Source organism: Maylandia zebra, linkage group LG1 (assembly GCF_041146795.1).
Source record: "Maylandia zebra isolate NMK-2024a linkage group LG1, Mzebra_GT3a, whole genome shotgun sequence".
Lineage (NCBI taxonomy): Eukaryota > Metazoa > Chordata > Actinopteri > Cichliformes > Cichlidae > Maylandia > Maylandia zebra.
The window spans coordinates 4,957,512-4,980,646 of record NC_135167.1 but is presented as its reverse complement, the minus strand read 5'-3'; the positions used below and the strand labels follow the sequence as shown (position 1 = coordinate 4,980,646).

At 39.4% G+C, this 23,135-nt stretch overlaps 2 protein-coding genes across 3 annotated transcripts; both read right to left on the bottom strand.

The window, feature by feature from the left end:
- Nucleotides 1-3,841: 3,841 nt before the first annotated feature.
- slc7a6os (solute carrier family 7 member 6 opposite strand) lies at nucleotides 3,842-12,073 on the bottom strand. The gene is made up of 5 exons (XM_014410274.4): nucleotides 11,710-12,073; nucleotides 10,041-10,370; nucleotides 8,290-8,496; nucleotides 5,917-6,049; nucleotides 3,842-4,701 (listed from the first exon to the last, which is right to left on the bottom strand). Exons 1-5 carry the CDS (start codon nucleotides 11,896-11,898, stop codon nucleotides 4,562-4,564), a joined length of 999 nt encoding a protein of 332 aa, XP_014265760.2. The 5' UTR covers nucleotides 11,899-12,073; the 3' UTR covers nucleotides 3,842-4,561.
- Nucleotides 12,074-12,492: 419 nt separating this feature from the next.
- LOC101487409 (adhesion G-protein coupled receptor G1) lies at nucleotides 12,493-22,900 on the bottom strand. Of its 2 annotated transcripts, none has more exons than XM_004539819.4 (12): nucleotides 22,636-22,900; nucleotides 22,272-22,329; nucleotides 21,498-21,585; nucleotides 21,229-21,357; nucleotides 20,249-20,398; nucleotides 20,104-20,158; nucleotides 19,917-20,008; nucleotides 17,831-17,949; nucleotides 15,486-15,760; nucleotides 14,788-14,890; nucleotides 14,298-14,626; nucleotides 12,493-14,212 (listed from the first exon to the last, which is right to left on the bottom strand). In XM_004539819.4, the coding sequence occupies exons 1-12, from the start codon at nucleotides 22,691-22,693 to the stop codon at nucleotides 14,100-14,102; spliced, it is 1,569 nt and encodes a 522-aa protein (XP_004539876.3). In that variant the 5' UTR covers nucleotides 22,694-22,900; the 3' UTR covers nucleotides 12,493-14,099. The 2 variants fall into 2 exon arrangements, with proteins under 2 accessions (XP_004539876.3, XP_076744892.1); XM_076888777.1 differs by having other exon boundaries at nucleotides 22,272-22,326.
- Nucleotides 22,901-23,135: the final 235 nt, after the last annotated feature.

Sequence of the window (23,135 nt, the reverse complement as noted above, 5' to 3'; positions counted from 1 at the left end):
AAGACAGGAAGACAGAAACCTGTTGAACCACAGACAAAACAAACAGATGACTAAAAAGACCTTTGGGGGTCTGAATGTTTAAATAATACAGAGCAATGAGCACAAGTTCATTTACTGAGCTACCTTACATTTCTGACAATTCAGCACTCTAGATGATGAGCCTTAATTTGTCACCGCAATGTTACACGTACATGTTACATCCAGTGAAGTTGGACCCCTTCTGACCATACATACATTGCACAAACATCACATTGGGAAGACAATTCAGAAGAGGCAGCACGAGAAGAACAATGAAATACACAATACATGAGGGGAGAGAGTTGGAGAAAAAAAGAACTCCTCCCAGACTGATCTCTTAGAGAAGAGCAGTTTGAGAACAGAAGAAAACCTTCAGCACAAAAGCACATGAATCTTCATACCTCATAAAAAGATATGGCATACAATGTGGCGTATTGGCTAGCAGGTGGTTTAACACTATCTTCATGTCTGCTTCTATTTATAGAAGCAATTCATGGTCTCCATACTCGTCTTGTGGTGGACGTTTGTATGACATGTATATGTCATACAGTGGAAATTTATGTTTTTATGTTTTATCAATCTGTGTATTGGTACATAGTGTTGATTTTATTTGCATGATTTTATTGTGATATTTATATTGCATGTTTGTTTATTGATATTTATATTGCATGGTTTTATCCTCATTTATATTATGTGTGTTAAGGTTGTACCATATTCCTTTAATCCACTGTGGACTAAACAGACAATTGTAGGCACCTGTGAGGTGGGGGCGTTCCCCAAGGTGGCCTATCAGCCGCCAGGTTGACCTGTTAAAGGGGATAGTGAGCGCAGAGACAAGAGAGCAACGCACGAAAGGTGAGCAGGAAAAAAAAGGAACGCGTGCAAGCCCGCACGTGTGTTGAAGGAACTGCTGCCTGACTGTGGGGTGCCGCGAGTCGTTCAGTACGGTGGGGGTTCGGCGATCCAGTCCCAATGCAGGAACAGCAACAGTGGGTGGCGATGGCCGCAATTCACAACAGGGCAGGGATGCCCTTCTGCCTGCATCTGACGGTGAGACGAGGGAGGCCGTGTTCAGGTGTGGAGTCCTGGCAGGGTTTTTAGCGGGTTGCAAACACTATTTTTATTGTATATGGGGAATTTTAACTTGTATTTGTGATTCTGGCTGTGTTTTTTTTTTATGTTAATAAATGGTGTGTTTGAAGCCAGCTTAGTTTCTGTGCCCTGAGTGCTGATCCGCTCGCTCCCCTTTTCGCTTGCATGTATACAGACGTGGTGGTGAAGATTTAGGTTCACCAGTCTTAGCGGCTACATATAACTATATAACTATACACACTATATATCTATGCACTGAACATATATATTTTAACTTTCACGTAAAGTCTTAAGCACATGGTTTATTAAGGTGGTACAGTAACAGGGCAGTTGATATAAGGGGAGAGTTCTCCTGAATAACTCTCTCTCCAGCTCCAGTAACTAACCTCCCCCAATGCACACTCAACGCCTTTCACGCAGCACAACCAAAACAGTAACATTGTAACAGAGATCCTGAACACATCACAATAAAATATCATGTGATATAATCTGTCTCACTCTCTCACACACACACACACACACACACACACACACACACACACACACACACACACCATGAACCTACACTGAATGTTTTTATATATGAGAATCACCATGTTAAGTATGTAACCAATGTTGTTATAAGGTATATTATAAGATTGTGCCACTTGCTGTGTAAGATTTAATAATTACGGTAAGATTAATGTGTGATGACCGATTGTAAAATGGTAAATGGCCTGTATAGCACTTTACTAGTCCCTAAGGACCCCAAAGCGCTCTACACATTCAGTCATCCACCCATTCACACACTGCTGATGGCAAGCTACATTGTAGCCACAGCTGCCCTGGGGCGCACTGACAGAGGCGAGGCTGCCGGACACTGGCGCCACTGGGCCCTCTGACCACCACCAGTAGACTGTCTGAGCCGGGGCTCGAACCGGCAACCTTCCGATTACAAGACGAACGCCCAACTCTTGAGCCACGATTGCCCAACAATTGTGATGAGTCAAAGCCAAAGGGTTTGACTTGTCGCTGGCCTCTGGCCAGGACCTTGGCTGCTACCTGACCCTGCAGCTGTGTTTGGCTGGAGGACGGGTGGGAAAGTTACCTAGCAGCAGGGGGCGGGGATACTGGTCCCTGTACACCTCAGCTGGACCAGCTGACAGGTTTACTGTACAACAAAAAGTAAACTGTATCACAATCTATGATATCAATTTCCTATGTATATGCAATTGATATATTTACATAACAATAACTGTTACAATTGGAACTGTACCACGCTGGTGATGCTCACCATTATTTTTCTTATGTGAGAAATGAAAAGTATCCTGATGAAATTCAAGCTTCTGTAATTGCTGTATATAAAAACAACCCCTCAAATTTACATTTTCTTCCTGTATTCCGTGGGTCTCCAACTCCAGGCCTCGAGGGCTGGTGTCCTGCAGGCTTTAGATCGCACCCTGGGTCTACACACCTGAATCAAATTAGTTCATTACAGGCCTCTGGAGAACTGCAAGACATGTTGAGGAGGTAATTTAGCCATTTAAATCAGCTGTGTTGGATCAAGGACATCTAAAAACTGTAGGACACCGGCCCTCGAGGCCTGGAGTTGGAGACCGCTGCTCTAAAGTCTAGATGGGTAACAGAGTATTAATTGATGTGCTTGTGTGGTGGAGTTTACCACCCTAAGGCTCACAGACATCTGTGCTCATATTTTTGATTAAAACAATACATCATCTGGTGTATTTTGACACCATACTGAAAAGGACTACCAACAGAAGGAGTTTACCCACATCAGCAGAATGATCTGTTGATCTCTACTCTGGAAACTAACCAGCTCTGGACAAAGAGCTCTGTGGGGGGAGTAGCAGAGTGTTCAATTTTTCTGCTGTTTCTAATGTCTTTTCCTTTCCATAATGAGTGTTAGTAATAAATAAAGATTATTAGACACATTCATTCCTTGATTTTTTCCCCTGTTGGCAGGAAACAATTATTGTTCCATAGCATTAAAATCTGATCTTAAAATAGGACATCTACGGAAGATACTTGGTGACCACACATTAAGTATGTAAACTAAGCTTATATATTGGAATTCTGAGCTGTAATGGGCCGTCACCTTAGAAATAAACAGCAGCACTGACAGGGACGCAGCCAATTAAATTAAAATGTTTATTTTATGTGCTAAATCACCAGATTAACCAGTTTCTGCACTATTAATTGTGTGTTGCATTTCACAGGCACATTGTGTTTCTGAAGTAGGTGGCACTTTTGGGGATCAGTTTCTGTGGAAGAGTCATGATCCTGCAACTTATAAATTGCTTAAATTCTGTTAACAGCGCTCCTTTCATGTGAACATCCAGGGGAAACCCTGGAATAACTTTAAGTGTTGATAACCACTTTAAGTGGTCTGTGTGTCCCAATTGCCAATATTAGCAAGTGATAGTGGAATGATACCCTGGACAGTCAGAACCCCCTTTATTGTACGGGGCCCTGGATTAGCCCAAATCCTGCTTCACAGTACAGGTCTCTGCTCTTAACTGGCTATAGGTTGAGCAGAAGTTACCATGGTCACTTAACCAGGTTGAAAAAAAAAAAAAAAAATAAAGAAAGAACCTGCCATTAATCCATCTAAGCCTTTGAACTCAAACTATGTTTATAAAGTAATAAGATATTTATACATGTTTTACAAACCAATGATATGGCATAGTAATACATTTTAACCTCTTCTTTAGAATGCAGGACAAACTGACACTGAGATGTTTCATGTTTATTTTGAAAGCTTTTCTTTTATACACATCTACATATTTACAAAAACCTTAACAGAACAGGCATCCAAGAGAAACAATTTAAACTCCAGAGGAGATTTTCTGAACCCAACTCGCACACCCACAACAGAATTGATGCACCACGCTTTCACATTATGCAAAAAAAAAAAAATCTAACACAGTTATACGTTCACGCACGTACCATGCACAAAATGCAAACACCCTAAACTGCAACCACGCGCGGCCCGAGACGTCTCACTAACAGAAGGATAAGAGCACAAAGCATACGAGGCATACCACACTAATGTGCAACATTTTCTAACACACATCCACTTTGAACAAACATCCACACATGAATTCACTCCACCACAGTTTAAAAAAACCAAAAAGGACACACGGGACCCTTCTGCAAATAACTCACCTACTCCATCACCATCTGTGTAGGAAAATGATCTGATCAGTTAGTGGCCACTGAACTTCATAACTGTGACAAAATACTTTTGGCACGTTTTTAACCAAGGTATTGTTTCCCGGTGTTTTCCAGAAAGGTTGCCCATTTGTTGAGTGCTACACATAAACTGCTACACTGTGAAAAGTGATTTCTTTATAACCTTTTCAGTCTCTGCTACACAGATGTTGCACAGAGTAAGGGGTTACTTGTGGAAAGGTAACTGGAAAGATCCACTACAAGTGGGGTGAAGAGCAGATCAATCGGAATCATATTTGTCTCCATCGTCATCATCGCCGTTGTCGTCGTCGTCACCACGGCAGCCCAGCTCATGCATCACTTCCCTCTGGTAGCGCTGCCAGCTCCTCCTGCTGTAGGAGTGTTCCTCCTCCCAGTATCCTGCACAGAAGGCAAATGCAATGGTTAGCAAATAAACACCATTCAACACTTGTTTGCACTAAGTGACACTGAGGCTGAAAAATGAAGCAAACACACAGGGAGCAAGAAACAACAGCTTAGTGAACTGAACTTCACTGAATTGCCATTTGAAGTTGGTAAATATTGCGAAATCTGTACTCTAGTTTTAGTAAGTGTTTCATCAGTCCGTTGCTTAGCAACAACTAGCACGTATCTATGTCTGTCTTGCGAGTTTATCGATGCAATCTACAAACCTCAGCCATGAACCTTCTCACCCATATATGTTAACTTCCTGGTCTGAAAGACTACAAAAACCATTGAGTGACGTGGTGGCTCCATCCATGTCCTACATACAGTCTTAAGCAGAACACTTTTCTTAAAAGTAATGCAGTAGTTTCCTTAATCAGAATCAGAATACTTAAAAAAAAACAAAAAACCCTAGGGATCAATAAATTTCATTTAATCGAATTACACTCAGGAGAAAGTAACACGATACACTACTTGTTACATTACTTTGGCATTTCTCCTTAAAATGAACTGAAATGCACTCTCATAAATATCAATGTAACAATACAAACATACAGGCTACAGTCCCACACACCAACACAAATCTGTATTTTAATGAGGATACTCATATGAGCTTTCTCTTGGTATTTCGGTATGAATGCAAAACTGACAACAAAAAGCAAAAGATGAAAACCAGCACACAGACATTCAAATGGATCGCCACAGTGATTCTACTTTAGAAACATGAACAGGTAGAAACGGACACTGCAGCCTCTTTTACAATAAGAATAAAAGTACTGTCTATATCCACTCTGTAGACTGCGCCACCATTTTCCTCCTCTGGCACAACAACTGAAATCAGCTAAATGTAGTGCAAGTGCAATTGATTGGCAAGCAAAGGAAGGAAGGAAATGAACGACTTTGAATGAGTTCTTGTAGAGAACCAATTCTCAAGTTATGCACACTAAGTTTCGTAATGCAGAGGTCTAGACAATCAAAGTATAACTAAGACCTTAGGATACTGTCTATGAGTGAAAATGACTAGAATATCACACTAACCTGGTTTGACCAAATAACTTTTGGCATCTTGCTATCATAGTAAAAGATGAAATGGGAGACATTTGTTTAAATTAACAGGAGTTCAAGTAGAGACTGCAGCACTGAATAACTGACATGTTTCTAAATACATACCACCATAGCGCTCCTCTCTGTCACTGTCTGTATTGCTCTCCTCATCAGGGTAGTCATTCCTCCAGTTGCCTTCCTCGTTCTCATCATCCTCATCTTCATACACTTCCTCTTCATGAACCACAAGGTCAGGAACCTGAGATTAAAAACACCACATTTATCAGAAAAGCTTTTTTTTTTTTTTTTTTTTTAATAAATGATTAAGTCAGTGTTGTGGTTTGATATTAAAAATTACCAGTGAGATTTTGAGTCATCACTGATAAGAAGAAACCCTAACGGTATGCTTTGGCAAATTACTTCTCCACACATCCAGGGCAACAAAACTAAACAATCTTCTTGCTTAAATTTTTACTTTCAATGCTTTAAAATAAACACCATTTAAAAATCATCAGTTAAGTTACAAAAAACCCCAACATTTTTCTCATCTTAACCCCTCTTCTACCCTTTTGAGATTATTTTAAACTAGTGCCAAACTGTAATGAACTACCACCACCAGAAGGTGGCAGTAATGCAACAAAATGTTTCTACATTCCCCAGGCACCATTACAAAGTAGTGATGCTTGTTTACAAACAAGCGATCATTTTATAGCAATGACAGGATACTCCCCTGTAAATATCAAATAATATTTCTGCTTTAAAGGCCACCTGTTTACCACCTGACCATCATTTATTTTTCCAAATATACAGTGGGGCAAAAAAGTATTTAGTCAGCCACCGATTGTGCAAGTTCCCCCACTTAAAATGATGACAGAGGTCAGTAATTTGCACCAGAGGTACACTTCAACTGTGAGACACAGAATGTGGAAAAAAAAAAATCCATGAATTCACATGGTAGGATTTGTAAAGAATTTATTCGTAAATTAGGGTGGAAAATAAGTATTTGGTCACCTCAAACAAGGAAAATCTCTGGCTCTCACAGACCTGTAACGTCTTCTGTAAGAAGCTTTTCTGTCCCCCACTCGTTACCTGTATGAATGGCACCTGTTTGAACTCATCATCTGTATAAAAGACACCTGTCCACAGCCTCAAACAGTCAGACTCCAAACTCCGCCATGGCCAAGACCAAAGAGCTTTCGAAGGACACCAGGAAAAGTATTGTAGACCTGCACCAGACTGGGAAGAGTGAATCTACAATAGGCAAGCAGCTTGGTGTGAAAAAATCAACTGTGGGAGCAATCATCAGAAAATGGAAGACATACAAGACCACTGATAATCTCCCTCGATCTGGGGCTCCACGCAAGATCTCATCCCGTGGGGTCAAAATGATCATGAGAACGGTGAGCAAAGATCCCAGAACCACACGGGGGGACCTGGTGAATGACCTGCAGAGAGCTGGGACCAAAGTAACAAAGGTCACCATCAGTAACACACCACAACGGCAGGGAATCAAATCCCGCAGTGCCAGACGTGTTCCGCTGCTGAAGCCAGTGCATGTCCAGGCCCGTCTGAAGTTTGCCAGAGAGCACATGGATGATACAGCAGAGGATTGGGAGAATGTCATGTGGTCAGATGAAACCAAAGTAGAACTTTTTAGTATAAACTCAACTCGTCGTGTTTGGAGGAAGAAGAATACTGAGTTGCATCCCAAGAACACCATACCTACTGTGAAGCATGGGGGTGGAAACATCATGCTATGGGGCTGTTTTTCTGCCAAGGGGACAGGACGACTGATCCGTGTTAAGGACAGAATGAATGGGGCCATGTTTCGTGAGATTTTGAGCCAAAACCTCCTTCCATCAGTGAGAACTTTGAAGATTAAACGAGGCTGGGTCTTCCAACATGACAATGATCCAAAACACACCGCCCGGGCAACAAAGGAGTGGCTCCGTAAGAAGCATTTGAAAGTCCTGGAGTGGCCTAGCCAGTCTCCAGACCTCAACCCCATAGAAAATCTGTGGCGGGAGTTGAAAGTCCGTGTTGCTCGGCGACAGCCCCAAAACATCACTGCTCTCGAGAAGATCTGCATGGAGGAATGGGCCAAAATACCAGCTACTGTGTGTGCAAACCTGGTAAAGACCTATAGTAAACGTTTGACCTCTGTTATTGCCAACAAAGGTTATGTTACAAAGTATTGAGTTGTATTTTTGTTATTGACCAAATACTTATTTTCCACCCTGATTTACGAATAAATTCTTTACAAATCCTACCATGTGGATTCATGGATTTTTTTTTTTTTCCACATTCTGTGTCTCACAGTTGAAGTGTACCTCTGGTGCAAATTACTGACCTCTGTCATCATTTTAGGTGGGGGAACTTGCACAATCGGTGGCTGACTAAATACTTTTTTGCCCCACTGTAAAATTTGGACCACTCCACCCATTCACTCACTCCAATTTCAGCACTCATTCATCTGTCCGTCCATCCATCCACACACACCAGTTCTCCCTCATCAGCATAGGCTCTGACAGACAGGATGTCCTGGATCCACCCTGGGGTGACCGTTTCCTGGTAGTAAAGATCATAGACGTAGCCATCGTCCTGCTCTCGGTGCTCTTCCCCCAGTCTATCTCCAGATATGCTCAGACGCTCCCGCAGCATCTTGGTGTTGTTACAGAGAATCTCATCTGGTTCTGAGGACAGTATCTTTAGAAAAATAAAGCAAGTGATTAGAAATGGAACAAATTAATGAGCTGATAGTCAGTCTAGTTGGGCCTAATGGCAAATTAAATGACATTTACATCAATACTGAAAAAAAATTAAAAATCTCACAGCTGTTTACCGGTAGCTATCAAAACACATGCTGTTAGGAAGAGGCAAGTTGTGAGCTTCATGTGTTTGCTGGTAGGCAGTGTAATACCAGTGGCTGCAGTAACTCCAGACATTCTCACTAAAGTAAGTGATCTTTCCTACAGCTGAAGCACACGACTGAAATTGTGACTGAAACGGTCGAGCCTGAACGCTTCTTAAAAAGCCAAATGAACGTGACTCTTCGATCAGACACCAAATTTGGCCCGCAGACTAATTACATTTGGCCCGCGAAGCCATACCAAATTACTATTAGAGCTGGCCTACTGGTATTATACAGCTAATATATATATTGTTTAGTATTAAGTTTTGCTTGTTCCATATTCAGTTTTTCAGCAAAACGTGTTTGAGTCCATAAGAAAAGATTAATTCTTATATCTGGAGGAATAAATATGTTTCAATAAATATTAACGTTAGCCCGCGACTTTGTTCCAGTTTTGAATTTTGGCCCACTGTGTATTTGAGTTTGACACCCCTGGTCTAGAACTAGCTAGGCCTGCAGTGTGTGTGTGTGTGTGTGTGTGTGTCTCTCTCTCTCCCTCCCTGTCTATTTGTCAGCAGTGAAAGCTCAACTGGAGTAATGCAGTGTTGTTCGTGCATGGTTTTTAAACTCCAAGGAAAGATTGCTGCTGCTCCTGCTAGCCCTGCTAACACTAGCCACACTTCCAATCCAACATTGCAAGACCAGAGATCAATGTGATTCGATTGGGGAAGAATGCACTTCCAAAAGGTTTTTAAATAAACATGCACTATTTGTTTAACAATTCTGCCTGTTTGCTGAACAATTTCTTACTTTTGACCAGTTAATGTTTTTTTTTCTCTAATTTCTAATGACTATAGTAAATGAATTACCAGGACAATCCTTACTTAACAGAATAGGAAATGTGCTGACACGATGAGAAATCAGAAGATTGGATCTGTGAGACCGACCAATGATAATAGCGTCAGTAACAGTTGATGACTGTGCTAGCCATGTGGTTGAGCTAAGACTGGATGACTCTCAGCAACTGAATTATATTGATATTTGTAGCATCTGCCTTCTGAAAAGCACTTGTTAAACTGCACAATTGTGTTCAGTAAAAGCTTAATGCCTGGTAAATTCTGGTAAAATGATAATCTGTGTTAAACAATCCCAAATACAATCAAGCAGTCCTATGAGGACAACCACTTATGGTTTTTAACAGTCTGACGGCAGCATGGTATTTATTTTTTTAACTGACTGTTTCTGTAATTTAGCCTCCACTAAGTGAAAAAGGTGCAACATATCAGGACCCTAAATTGAGTATAATAACTGATGATTGGGCTGTTCATGAGTACGCTTGCCAAACAGCACTAGGACAACTGCTGCAAACAAAACCCAGAATCTCCAACTATCAACTTACCTTGCCTGAAGGTTTATCCTGGTCCTCTCCATCCTCATGGATCAGATCCACCACCTGGATTTCACCCAGCCCCCAGCATTTGTCCGTCTCTTTCCCCGTTTCCTCTACACACTCAGAAGCACCCATCTGTGGTGTCTGTTGCTCTGCTGGGGCTGACAGACCAGCACGGTGGCTTGAGAGTATTCTGTAGCGTTCCTCTCTCCGAGTACTCCACTTTGTGCTGCGTAAATCACCAAGTATCCGCTGTGAGCTGGCAGCAGAGGTACGCAGTGCATGAGCCGTGCGAGGCCGAGCCAAAGCCTGTCGAACCTGCGTCTGAACGGGAGCTTCCTGGTGATGGGATGACAAAGATAACAACCCACGAGGCTTTAACATAAATATGGATTTCCCTTTTAATTCCCAACTCATAGAAGCTGCCGGAACTGCACACTCATCTTACTCGCGGTTCCACTAATTTAATGCAAATATTATCGAAATCCAACAATTAAAAACCCCACATCCAATTTTCTACAACGGGGAAACAACCAATTTGTAACAATAGACAATAGTAGCAATAGGACATGTGCAAAGATGCAAGATTCACATGTTGAAAACACAATGACCAGAATTTTCTCTGCGCATAGAAATGTTTGGTGCCCTCAAAAGACAATTTGGTCTAGCACAAAAATGACAATCAACATTCATCAAATGGCAAGAAATAAAAGGAAAATCCAGAGAAATATGTAAGGTAACAAAGAGTCTTTGCCTTAACTGTATGTGACTCAATTATGGTTATTTGCTTGGTCACCTCCCAAAGCATAGTTATCACCAGGAAAAGCCTACTGTTAAAAAAATAAAAAGACATTACACGCACCTAAAAATGCAGAAAAGACAGAAAAGCCTGTTAAGGAGAGACTCCTTATCCGCCTCCCAAATAGTTAACTTTTTCATCAGAGCCTAGGAGTGGTGTATTCCTCATTTTGGCTGTGGTTTTATTCATACCCATTTCACTTCCTAATGACATTAAAAACTTTAAGACAGCTTACTTCTGACACAAGACTGAGTACAAAAAACCCAATATAAAAGCTCACCAGAATCAATATTGTGATATCAATTTTTCAGTCATTGCGCCCATCATTCACTAAAGGAAGCATTCTCAAAATGTACTGAAGTGGAAAAAGATGCATTAGCCATCTGTCCGTTTTACCGAATCCCACAAAGAAAACCGTAGTGGTCGGTGTACACATTACACAAACAAATGCAGTGCTACAACTGTATATAGCAGTGTTTACAGCTAATCTAATTAGCTTACGTAATGGGTCTTATTTCGTCTATTGAATTGCGCATGTAAATATTTAATTTACTTCAAACGTTAGTCATACCACAGCCTGGATTTTAATTGTCACTTCGCTTTCAAGGCCCAAATTACGTAAAAAAAAAAAAAAACAAGCTAACAACAGTTTGTGGGGTAGCTAGGGCTAGCATGATTGCTAACAACAGTAAGCACAAAGGCGCGTTGTTCCGGACAGTAAGTGACGCTCTCAGCAGCTTTATTCAGCTTGCTATCACCCACTCAGCTCTTCTGAGTGGTTTCAACTATCGTGATAAATACCACCCCCCACCACCACTATTTTTCAAAAGCTACCCCTTCCACTGACCGCTGCTCTGGCGATAGCATTGGGCCCCTCACCTGTGTTGCTACGGTCGCCACGAGTTTGAAGACAGAGTTTTCCACTTCGGCTTCGTTGGGCTCAGGTACCGTTTCGCCTGAGCTCTGGGACGTTTCGGGACGGATACGTTTGCATGCCAGCAGCAAAGCATCTGCGGGGTCGGTTCCCCTTTTTCTTTTCACTCGGAGAATCGTAGTATTTGGATCCATGTTGTCTCCGTCTCTCTTTAGTGTGTCTGGCAGTTGGAAAGAAAGGAAACACGAGAGAGCGCAATCCTTTTTTATTTCCGGTGACTACGAATGTGAAGAAACTCGTAAAACTATAATAATTTCTTTGATGTAGTTTACTTGATACGTTTCCTCGTATTATTATATAGTTAAATTAACTAAACTGCTGTCACGAGTTTCCAATGTATCACTGTAATCCACAATCTCAATAAAACATTAAACATTTTACTTCTTAAAACTTCAAAGTAAAAGCACTTCCTGTTAACGTTGTCCAATTAAAAGCTGACTTTGTGGACTTCTGCTATTTTTTTTAGACATTACGTCATTGTGATTGCTGTGTTTTGTTTTTTCAAATACATAAATGTTTTTTTGTTTTGTTTTTTTTGTTTTTGTGATGATGGAGCTGCAAAGTTCTACAGTGTTTTGTCTCCGGACAAAAGAGTCGCAAGTGGTTCTCAAACGTTTTGCCAAACTTAAAAATGCTTTCAAACATAGTTATCAAAAATAGCCCAACATCCCAATCTATGGTTTAATCAGTTAATAAAATAATAATAAAACATGATCAGTGTTGATATATATTTTTAAATTTTTTAAACTGTACTTATTTTATTACAAAAATTGTATTATACATAATATTATACATAATATAACATTTGATCATAAAATCAACCTAAAAATAAATCTGTTATCACACAAAGATGGTGCTGCACTAACCTGAAAATTGTTTCGGGTGGAATAACTGTTTTACAAAGACCTTTTACTAGTGAAATTTCATAATCCTGTTTATATAGCCTAACAGTGCAACAATCTTGTCCACAAAATAGACTTCAGCTGCCCAAAGTAAAACAATGGTTATGCAAAATAATATAGATTATATAGATTTTCGCATTCCCTACATTGATGACAGTCATGTAGACCTTTGTCAACATATTGCAGGCGTTTACTGTCACCAGGGGGCAGTGTCAAAAACAACCTATCCGTTATTTACTCCTGCAGTTATTGTCTGTCTCTCTATTACAATTTGAATCACCCCTACAGTGAGTCAGCTAACATAACAAGCATTTTAGTGAGTGTATACTTGATGAAACAATGCAGAAATATTAAAATACCACAGAGTACATAACTGAACTGATTAGTCTGCAGTGAAGTCACCTGCTTTATGAAGATCAATATCTACCATGTCTAGCCAATAACAGTAACAATAATTAATAACATTCTGTAGTATATAGGTTAAGTTTGTAGGACAGATACATTACCTGACCTATACCTATAATACAGTTTAAAGAATATAGATGATCTTCACAGTAACTGCTTTTTTAATTAAATGATTCACAAGTTAATTGTTGAATATACTAACAAAAATCATATTTGTATTTGATTCCAAAATAAGAAAGAAGAGAAAAAAAACATCAACAAATAAAATGAGTCTTCATTACCATATATGAATGTCATTGGGAAAATGTAAGAAAATGCTGTGTAAAATGCAACTAAAAAGTGAATGCAACGGTTTCCAATTCTCATAAAGCCATATTTTATTCACAGTGGAACGTAGATAATATAAAAATATTTAAAAGTTGTTTAAATATAAAAATATAGTAGATGGAGAGGACTGCCAGCTGCTCTCAAAGCTAATTTAGAATGGACAGAGGCACGTTTTACAACAGCATAATAGGAATAGGAGAGTGGAGGTGTGGAACTGCCCAGTCTCCAGTCCGAACCTTTCACAAATTAAAAACATTTGGCACAGCCAATCCAGCAGCTGGTCTCTGCGTCCTAAAATTCAGTTAAATTCAATTTTATTCATATAGTGCCAAATCACAATAACAGTCACCTCAAGACACTTTATACTGTAAATTATTGCATATTTATACCTTGTATATTGCAGTGATAGAGTCTGCAGCTTCCTCTCTAATAAAAGAAAAGAGGATCCTACACACTGGCAAATATGGCCCTGTCCAAACTTTTTTCAGATGTTCTCCTGGCGTCTAATTCAAGCTGGGAGTTTTCTTAGAATGGTACATTTTTATCAGATTTAAAAACTAGATATATTTTCCATGTTCTGCTGTGAATAAAATATGAGGTTTTAATTGTTTCATTTGTTTGCATTCTGATTTCAGTTACCTTTTACACACCATGTCAACATTTTTGGAATTGGGTTTGTAAGTCAGGATAATTCACTTGTCTTAGCTGTTATTTAAACTGGTGGTCAGCTTTTTCTGACAGGTGTCTGTTGATGAGTTATTGTTCGATTGAGGCTTCCTGGTCAAAGCCAAAGACCACAGGAACATGAAGACACCTGATAAGAGAGAAAAAATGCAACTTTTCTCACAAATGATCAAAATCCAGTGCATACTTTATACGAGAATTAGTCACATACTAACCTTGACAGGAGTTGAATATTGTGAATACATAGATACCAGGGAGTGAAACATATGTGATGCTGGTTAACCCCCAAGGTAACCCCAGCACAAGGCTGAGGCCCAACACTTTAACAGAGTCCTTCCATAAATTCCAGCCTTTGTTTTTGTTTGTCTTTTTCCAGCCAGTGTTGCTTCCAAAGCCTCCACTACCCCTTCTTATCCCCCAGAGCTTAAACACAACTAGTCCCATAACACAGGCATTAAACAGCACCACCAAGGAAGGAAAGGCCACTGTAGTGATGAAACTGGTTATAAGGTGCTTCTTCGGGAACTCGCTGTTCATCCAGCATCTGCTCATTGTTGAAAAACAAATATGTATTAAATAAACATTTTGGAGGCAGCATATAAATGTCACCAATGTTAACACCAAAGTATGATTTTTTTTGTCTTAAGAAATCAAATCTCATGGGTCACTGCATGCATAAAAATCCTACTGATGATATTTTCTTACATGTGTGCTGTTGTATTGGAGAGTTTGGCGTCCCGCATGTGCAGGGTGTATTTACCATAAACACCTGAAATCGCACAAATCACTGCGACTAGTGTCGGGAAGCCTAAAAAAGTAGAAATAGAATGATTTTGAAGTGAAGTATTAAATGCATTTACAAAGATAAAATAAAAATAAAAATTGTATGTGCTACAGCTTGAAGTGCAAATGTTAGCAAACATGACTTCTCTGCAGTCTTTCTATTGAAAAAGAAGTTGCTCTACATGAAAAATAATTAAAAACAAAAGTTGAGTGTGGATCTAGACCACTCACCAGCCTTTCAAGATTATCCATCCTTGAGGCTTTATTACGACACTGATTGCTGGACTTTTTTTTTTTTTTTCCATGCTCATTGTAATCACTCGACATTTGTGCACATGCTACAATTTCATATAGTATTATTGGACACTCTCAGCAAATCACTGAAGTATTTGTAGTAAAAAAAAGTTGTAGAAAATGGAAAAAATACTGTATACATACCATATGGACAAACCAATCTCATTTAGCCATTTACCTGGATTTTAATCACCAAATTTATGATGTTTTCTCAACTTTGTAGTATCAAACGACAACAACAACAACAACAAACCTACACTATCCATTTCCATTTGGCCTGTTTGACAGCATCTGACGAAATTGTGTTTTAACCTTACTTTACTCACCCCATCCAACTAAGCTGAGTTTGAGAAGATATTTCCTGAAAGTGATGTTAAAAACCCGACTTAGTAGAAGGTAGAGATGGAACCCCTCCAGAGCAGTCCAGCTGAAGGTGGCCAGCAGAGACCAGTGTAAAATCAGACCCAGAACCAGACAAACTGGGCTGTCCTCATTCAGCAGCCATGCCGAGAAACAGGACAGCAGGAAGCTGAGGTGGAGGCAGAGCATTGCTCCTGTTAGCTGCATGTGCAGATTAGTTGTCTTCTCAGGACGCCGACGACTAAAGAGAGAAACAGAATTACAATTTTTTTAACAATGGAAGAAATTTGGCCTTTTTTTAAACCTTTCGCTTTGAACCCTCAATTTTGATAACACTAACAATAGTAACTCCACACAGATGAAACTGAGAAGCTTGTGATTTCCCATAATTATTGTCAGACTAAATATGCCAGATAATGTATCCTGTTCTATATGTAACCAAGAGTACGGGAACCAAGACTGCCAAAAATGGGAAGAAGATGATGAAGCTGGAGGAAGAAAGAACTAAACCCTTTCAAAGTAATATTAGAGATAAATGAAGTAAATTTAAATAAATAAATGTAGCAATTTAGAGTATGACCCATATGTTGATATTTCTTCATAATTTGCTACTATATTTATTTATTTGAAGACTATAACCCCTTTTTAATAATGTATAGGTTTTATGTAAAATAATGATTATCTTTGCATCCTAACTGCCTTTAATCCAAGGAGATAAGTGTCAGAGGATCCAGTGCTCCTTTTTCTGTTTCTTCTTCCAGCTACTTCCTTTATGGCAGTGGTTCCCAAAGTGGAGGGTGCAAAGCCATTGGCGGAGGGGGGTGGGGTATGAATAATAAAAGAAGCCTTGGACACTGCTATGGACAGGTTTTTTGACGGAGCTCCCACACAAACACAAAGCAGAAGATGAAGCATCGCCAAATATGCTTCCGAACCAACTTCCAAGCCAAAGACTAGAAAATGTGATGAAGCATATCTTGCCATTGGCTTCACCTGTACAACAGTGGTGCCAAGTAGGGGTGGGTTTCAAAACTCGATTTTCCGATCATTTATTTAATCCTGAATCGATTATTAAATATAAATGTATTTTGCCAGAAATGCCAGGATCTCGGGTTAAAACTCACAAAACTATATCAACAACCACCAAACAGCTAAAATAGTAAATGATGGCAGGAAAAAGGATTCCACACAAAGATGTGAACACAAAGCGCAGACCCGACGCATCAGAATCTGTGAGATGTCGGCTTTCTCACCCGACGGCACATACACGGGCACGCTGTCGGTGCTGAAAGCTGACACCTCACAGCTTCTGATGCTGCAGGTTTTATCACTCTCTGACCTAAATTCACTGAAACGGCAGCAAAAGATCAAAATTACACTTCACATTTGATAAATATCATCATTACTTCCCTCTTACTTTCACCGTTTTGTGTCCACTACGATAAAATCACGCTTCCTGCACAGCTCTCTCTCTCAGTGTATTTTTTAAAACAGTTTCCCATCTGTATTTTATCCTCAGTTACTTTGACACAAAGGTGTCTGCAGTGATGCTCACACCTCTGATGAAGTCTCACAAGTGTCAGTACTGATAAATGATCAGAATTATAATATTTCTGATTGTCTGGGGCAAAATTTAATCAAATCGAATCTGAATCCAATTGATTAGAAATCATTGATGATACCCAGCCCTTGTGCCAAGGTAGGTTTCCCCTGCGTCGGGAGCACGCACTGGGCTCACTGTCCAAATAACGGACAAACATTATCTCACATGAACACTTCTTATAATTATTGAAATTTTGGAGATGTTAGCTCATTATACAGTGAAGTTACAGTGGGAATCTTATAAAACAAAGGGGGCCTAGCAAAAAAAGTTTGGGAACCAGTGCTTTAGGGGAAATTGTTTTAATGTAACTGCATAGACTTCAGCTTCAGAAAAAAAAAAAAATCCAATTTTGTCTGCAAACATGCAGAGGGCTTCAGGACTGTTCACACTTGACTGAGGATCAGTCAAGTGTGAACAGTTTTTGACCGACGACTGTGGGGTGCCACACTTTAGGAAAGATTATGTGCAAGTGTTTGTTTCCCACCAGATGTGACACAGTACATTTAAACTGGTCTGACTGATGCAATAAACCAGTCTTTCACAACATAACTTCTGTCAGTGGTTGACCTTTAGAATTTTTTCTATGAACTAAGCCAACAATAATATATTTCTTTATCAACACATCACCTCTTTAAAATGTAATACTAGAGAAAATATCAAAACATGGCAGAAGTTAAAAGGACATTCAAGTAAAACATATGTACTCACTGTAGACAAATATAGATGATCAAGCTGATGAATGTGAAGACAACGGAGAGTGCTGATCCAATGTAAGTGATGTAGCTGAGTGTCTCCGAATGAGATTTACTCACTGATAATTGTGGGTTCTGGAACATAAAAAGACACTGTTGAAATGAAGTCTATGTTAAGATGTTTAATGGAGGCCTATCCACGGGCCTCGGTCAAATAGTTTCGGTATTATAATTTAAAATCACTCCACCTCTTCTTATAACAACTTTTCCACTTTTTTCACTCTAGTTTTGACCCATAGAAGACTGCTGCACTCCTGCTTCAAGTTCTCATATGGCATGGTGAACCGTTTTTATAGACAAAGATTTCTGGATGTGTTCCTCAGCCCATTCAGTGACTTCCATGACAGAATCATGTAAGTTCCACCGGAAATCATGAGTATCCACTATTGATTTTCTGCCTTTTTTTGTGGACAGAAATTTATTCAAGGCAAATCTGTTGGGAATATATATAATGAGAGGTAAAATGTTATTCTAGCTGTCTTTTTATTTCTCCAGCCTTTTATAGCCCCTGTCCCAACCTTTTTGAGATTTGTTGTTGCCAACAAATTCAAATTAAGGGTATTTTCCCACATGCATTCATAAGATTTGCAAATCACTGAATTCAGTTGTTTGTTTGTTTTTGTTTTTGTTTTTTTTAAATTGAAGTGCTAAATTAAAACTCCTTCAATCAAATGTTATTTAAAAATTGAATGCATGGGTTAGCTAAGATCTGAAAAGCATCTCTTACTTTGTTAGACATATGGTATCTAACCAGATTCCTACTCTGGATGGCATTACCTTGGCCTCCAGTAACACTGTGAGGAACCTTGGAGTCATTTTTGACCAGGACATGTCCTTCAATGCACATATTAAACAAATATGTAAGACTGCTTTCTTCCATTTGCGCAACATCTCTAAAATTAGTCTCTAAAAAAGTCTCAGAGTGACGCTGAAAAACTAGTTCATGCATTTATTACTTCCAGGCTGGACTACTGTAATTCATTATTATCAGGATGTCCTAAAAACTCCCTGAAAAGCCTTCAACTAATCCAAAATGCTGCAGCAAGAGTCCTGACAGGGACTAGAAAGAGAGAGCAGATTTCTCCTGTTTTGGCTTCCCTTCATTGGCTTCCTGTTAAATCCATAATTGAATTCAAAATCCTGCTCCTCACATACAAGGTCTTAAATAATCAGGCCCCATCTTATCTTAATGACCTTGTAGTACCATATCACCCTATTAGAGCACTTTGCTCTCGCTCTGCAGGCCTACTTGTTGTTCCTAGAGTATTTAAAAGTAGAATGGGAGGCATAGACTTCAGTTTTCAGGCCCCTCTTCTGTGGAACCAGCTTCCAGTTTGGATTCGGGAGACGGACACTATCTCTACTTTTAAGATTAGGCTTAAAACTTTCCTTTTTGCTAAAGCATATAGTTAGGGCTGGACCAGGTGATCTTGAATCCTCCCTTAGTTATGCTGCAATAGACGTAGGCTGCCGGGGGATTCCCATGATGCATTGAGTTTTTCCTTTCCAGTCACCTTTCTCACTCACTATGTGTTAATACACCTCTCTGCATTGAATCATACCTGTTATTAATCTCTGTCTCTCTTCCACAGCATGTCTTTATCCTGTCTTCCTTCTCTCACCCCAACCGGTCGCAGCAGATGGCCCCGCCCCTCCCTGAGCCTGGTTCTGTCGGAGGTTTCTTCCTTTTAAAAGGGAGTTTTCCTTCCCACTGTCGCCAAAGTGCTTGCTCATAAGGGGTCATATGATTGTTGGGTTTTACTCTATAATATAAGGCGCCTTGAGGCGACTGTTGTTGTGATTTGGTGCTATATAAATAAAATTGAATTGAATTTGTTAGAATTTGTTATTATATGTGGGAACTTCCAAGAGAAAATGGCTCTTTTGTTGCTTGCATTTAAGTTGAAGATATCACCCTTCAAGCTCTTTAAAGACTCAATTCATATGCTGTTCCTAATTAAAGTTGCTATACACTGATTAGACAAGCGCAGATTTTATCACAGGGCTTTATTACATTCTGTAGAAAGAAGTTATCATTTTACCACAAGCACAGCGAAGAAGCTCAGATGGTTGCAGCTGCAAATAAATTCATTTCCTGTGTTACTGGTTTCACAGCCTTCAGTGCTCCAATAACCTAATAAAATAAATACGTACAAATACATTAAGTAGTTGTAAATCTTCTTTAGATTTAGAAATGACTATACTGGAGGCTGACATCTGTAATAATACCTGTTCCATTTCCCATTGCTGATTCCGCCCAAAATACACAAGTCCCATTTTCCACCTGTGAAAAAAATGAATAGAAATACCATGAAAACAGATTATTAGATTTTCAAAGTAAGATGCTGTTGCAACCATTTTGATGTCTTCTTACCTCTTTGTCATGTCTGAAGATTAACTTGATGGGTTGCTGGAGGTTATTCACTGAAAGAGTTCCTGCCTTCACCGATAGGACTGAGCCCCTAAACACAGTGCCTTCTCTGCGGTGAAACTGTATTTGCCTGCCTTTTGAACGAGGACTTAGCTGCAATGTGTGAGACACGTGAACAAAGTGCTGGGATGAGATTGACTGCAAAAAACTCTCCTCTTAACATGAAGACCCACAGGCCAAATCTAGCCCTTCACTAATTTAAATTCAGCCCACATACTAACACATTTGTTAGTATGTGGTTTACACAACTACACACACCCACGCAGTAAACAGCCTAAACAGACTCAACACTCAAAACCACCTGAAAGCTTACAAGCTAGAAAAAGCAGAATAGAACAAACAGGAAAGCAGATGCAAGCAAAGATGGAAGTCTGAGGTTGTTTTTAGCAGAAGACGTTTGTATAACAGAGCGCCATATATCTGTTTTTAAAGAACATAAGTTACATTGTGATTGTGATGTTTGAATCCACACACCAGCATGACAAGAGACGTGGAGTTACAGATGGACACCAGCGACTTTAGGAAGTTGCCAAATTTACAAGAGACATACAGCCCAGTATGTTTCTGTTTTCTGTACCTGAGCTGTAAAGGCAAGTTTATGTGCACTAATTCGAGGGAAGAAGGGAGGCTGAAGGCTGAACTACATGCTCAAACATGTTTTTACTCTTGTTTATGAAACTTCCCACACAACTGATTTGTCATTTTCAGGAATGTGAAACAAAACTGGTGAGATTTCTGGGTATATGTACATGGAAATTTAAGATTTGATTAAATATACTACCAGACGTACATATTTGACATGATATAAAGGACAGTATTTCTCATTTCCTACTGTGGCCTTCAGTGAAACTGAACCTGCAACCCCCACAGATCAGCATTTTTTCAGTGAATGACATCAACGTTCTCTTTCTGGAGTCACTGACCTTAAAATGACTGCTGTTTATTACAGAGGCCACCACCAGGACCTCCACCTCAGGCACATTTCCTCTGCTTCTCTGGAGAGCTGATGATGGGATGTGAACCCTATGTTCATGTGTAGGACTCACATCAACCTGAAGCGTATACACAAAAACAAAATTTTAAATATTCTGTTTTTGTTATTTATTGAGTTCATTAATACAAAAATAAAGCAATTCAGATAAAATGTAATTTTTTCACTTCCAAAAAGCACTTCAGCTCCAAATGACCTCACCTCTTGAAGCGAGTCTACTTTGAGTTGTCTGATGCCTGCCATGAAGCGACCTCTTGGCTTGCAGGTCATAATTTTGTCCTCATAACAACTACCAACAGAAATTTAACATAGTTCAGATATACAAATTAGTGATATAACTGAAGACAGAGACAATAAACTAATAGAAATAATTAATAAATAAGAAAAAAACAATTATTTCACAGTCTGCTTTGGTGTGATTTGAATTTATTGATTTCATTTGTTCACAGTTATATATTATATTTACTTGCTTTAAAAAGTATCAGTTATTTTGGGGAGTGCAACCAACACCCTTTCCAGTTAGACACATTATAGCACTGATCTTTGAAAACCCCTGACAGTAATTTAAAAATAATGTCCTACGCTTCCAGAGTGTCAAATGCATCTCAAAATGTGACAAAGTGTCCTTTCATGTCATAAATATTTATTTATACACAGACACTTTGCCAGGAGCCCTCAGTGTCACATTTGATTGAGATTACGGTATAAATTAAAAAGATTATACACTTAGTACGTTTTTATGATGAAACCATGTTAAAACACTGAAAAGCAGCCTATGTAGAGATAAAAACATTTTAACAGGCAGTAACTTCTGTTATATGGAGTGAATGCATAAACAGTGATCATATCTCTCCTTCAGGTTGTATCAATTATGTTAAACTAGTATTTATCAACAGCAAGTTTATTTATTCATGAGAAAGATGATATAACCTTTCAAAAGCAGGAATGTGAGATGTACAGAATAAAACGAATTACCGTGTCCATGCAGTGGGCCCTTTTAGGCACTCCTGGAGAACATTTTCACAGTAGTCTGCTATAGTGATACACACCAGAAGTGAAGGGATCAAAATTAGCATCATTAATACATTTAAACAAGACTGAAAGGTGATAAAACATCAAAGTGACATTTAACTCCAGAGGCAAGTGAGAAGCAGCTGTTTGATCAACACTAGGAACTTAGCGTTCCTGCTACCTGATAGCTGAGATGCTAGTCAGTGATTTTACTTTTCTCGTGGTTTGAGAAAATCCACAACCTTGAGATAATAACAGTTAGAGTGGTATTTCCCTCACAAGCACACAACTTTAAACATCATAGGAATGATATGGTAAATTTACTCACCCACAGCTTGGGACATAGAAAAACAGAAGATTGTAACTAGAAAAAATGTAATCCACATCGTGGCTCACTCAGCCACAAACACAGGTATGCTCTATGAGGTCCACAGGGTGTTGCTCTGCTTGGCTGAGGCTTGCTAACTGAGACAAAGTGGGAGTTTCACATCTGTATATATCACATGTTCTTGGCAGAGGCAGAAGTTCAAGTAGCGAGTTGTTGCTCTGAGTTATGATAGAAATATTTACACAGACAGTATATAACCACACTGAACACACAGGCAGTGAATCAGTTTGAGCGTTGTCTGCCGGAGACCCTGCTGCTATGGTTACATGAAGGAAAATTATCAGTTGTTTTATCAAGGCTTTATCATTTGAATTAATGGTATGACCTTAATCCTTTCTATGCTGTGCTTCTTGGTTGACAGAGAGAGCCAGAGAAAGATAAACATTCATAAACACAAGATAACTTGATGAGATCATAACTTGGGCAAAGAACTTCAATAA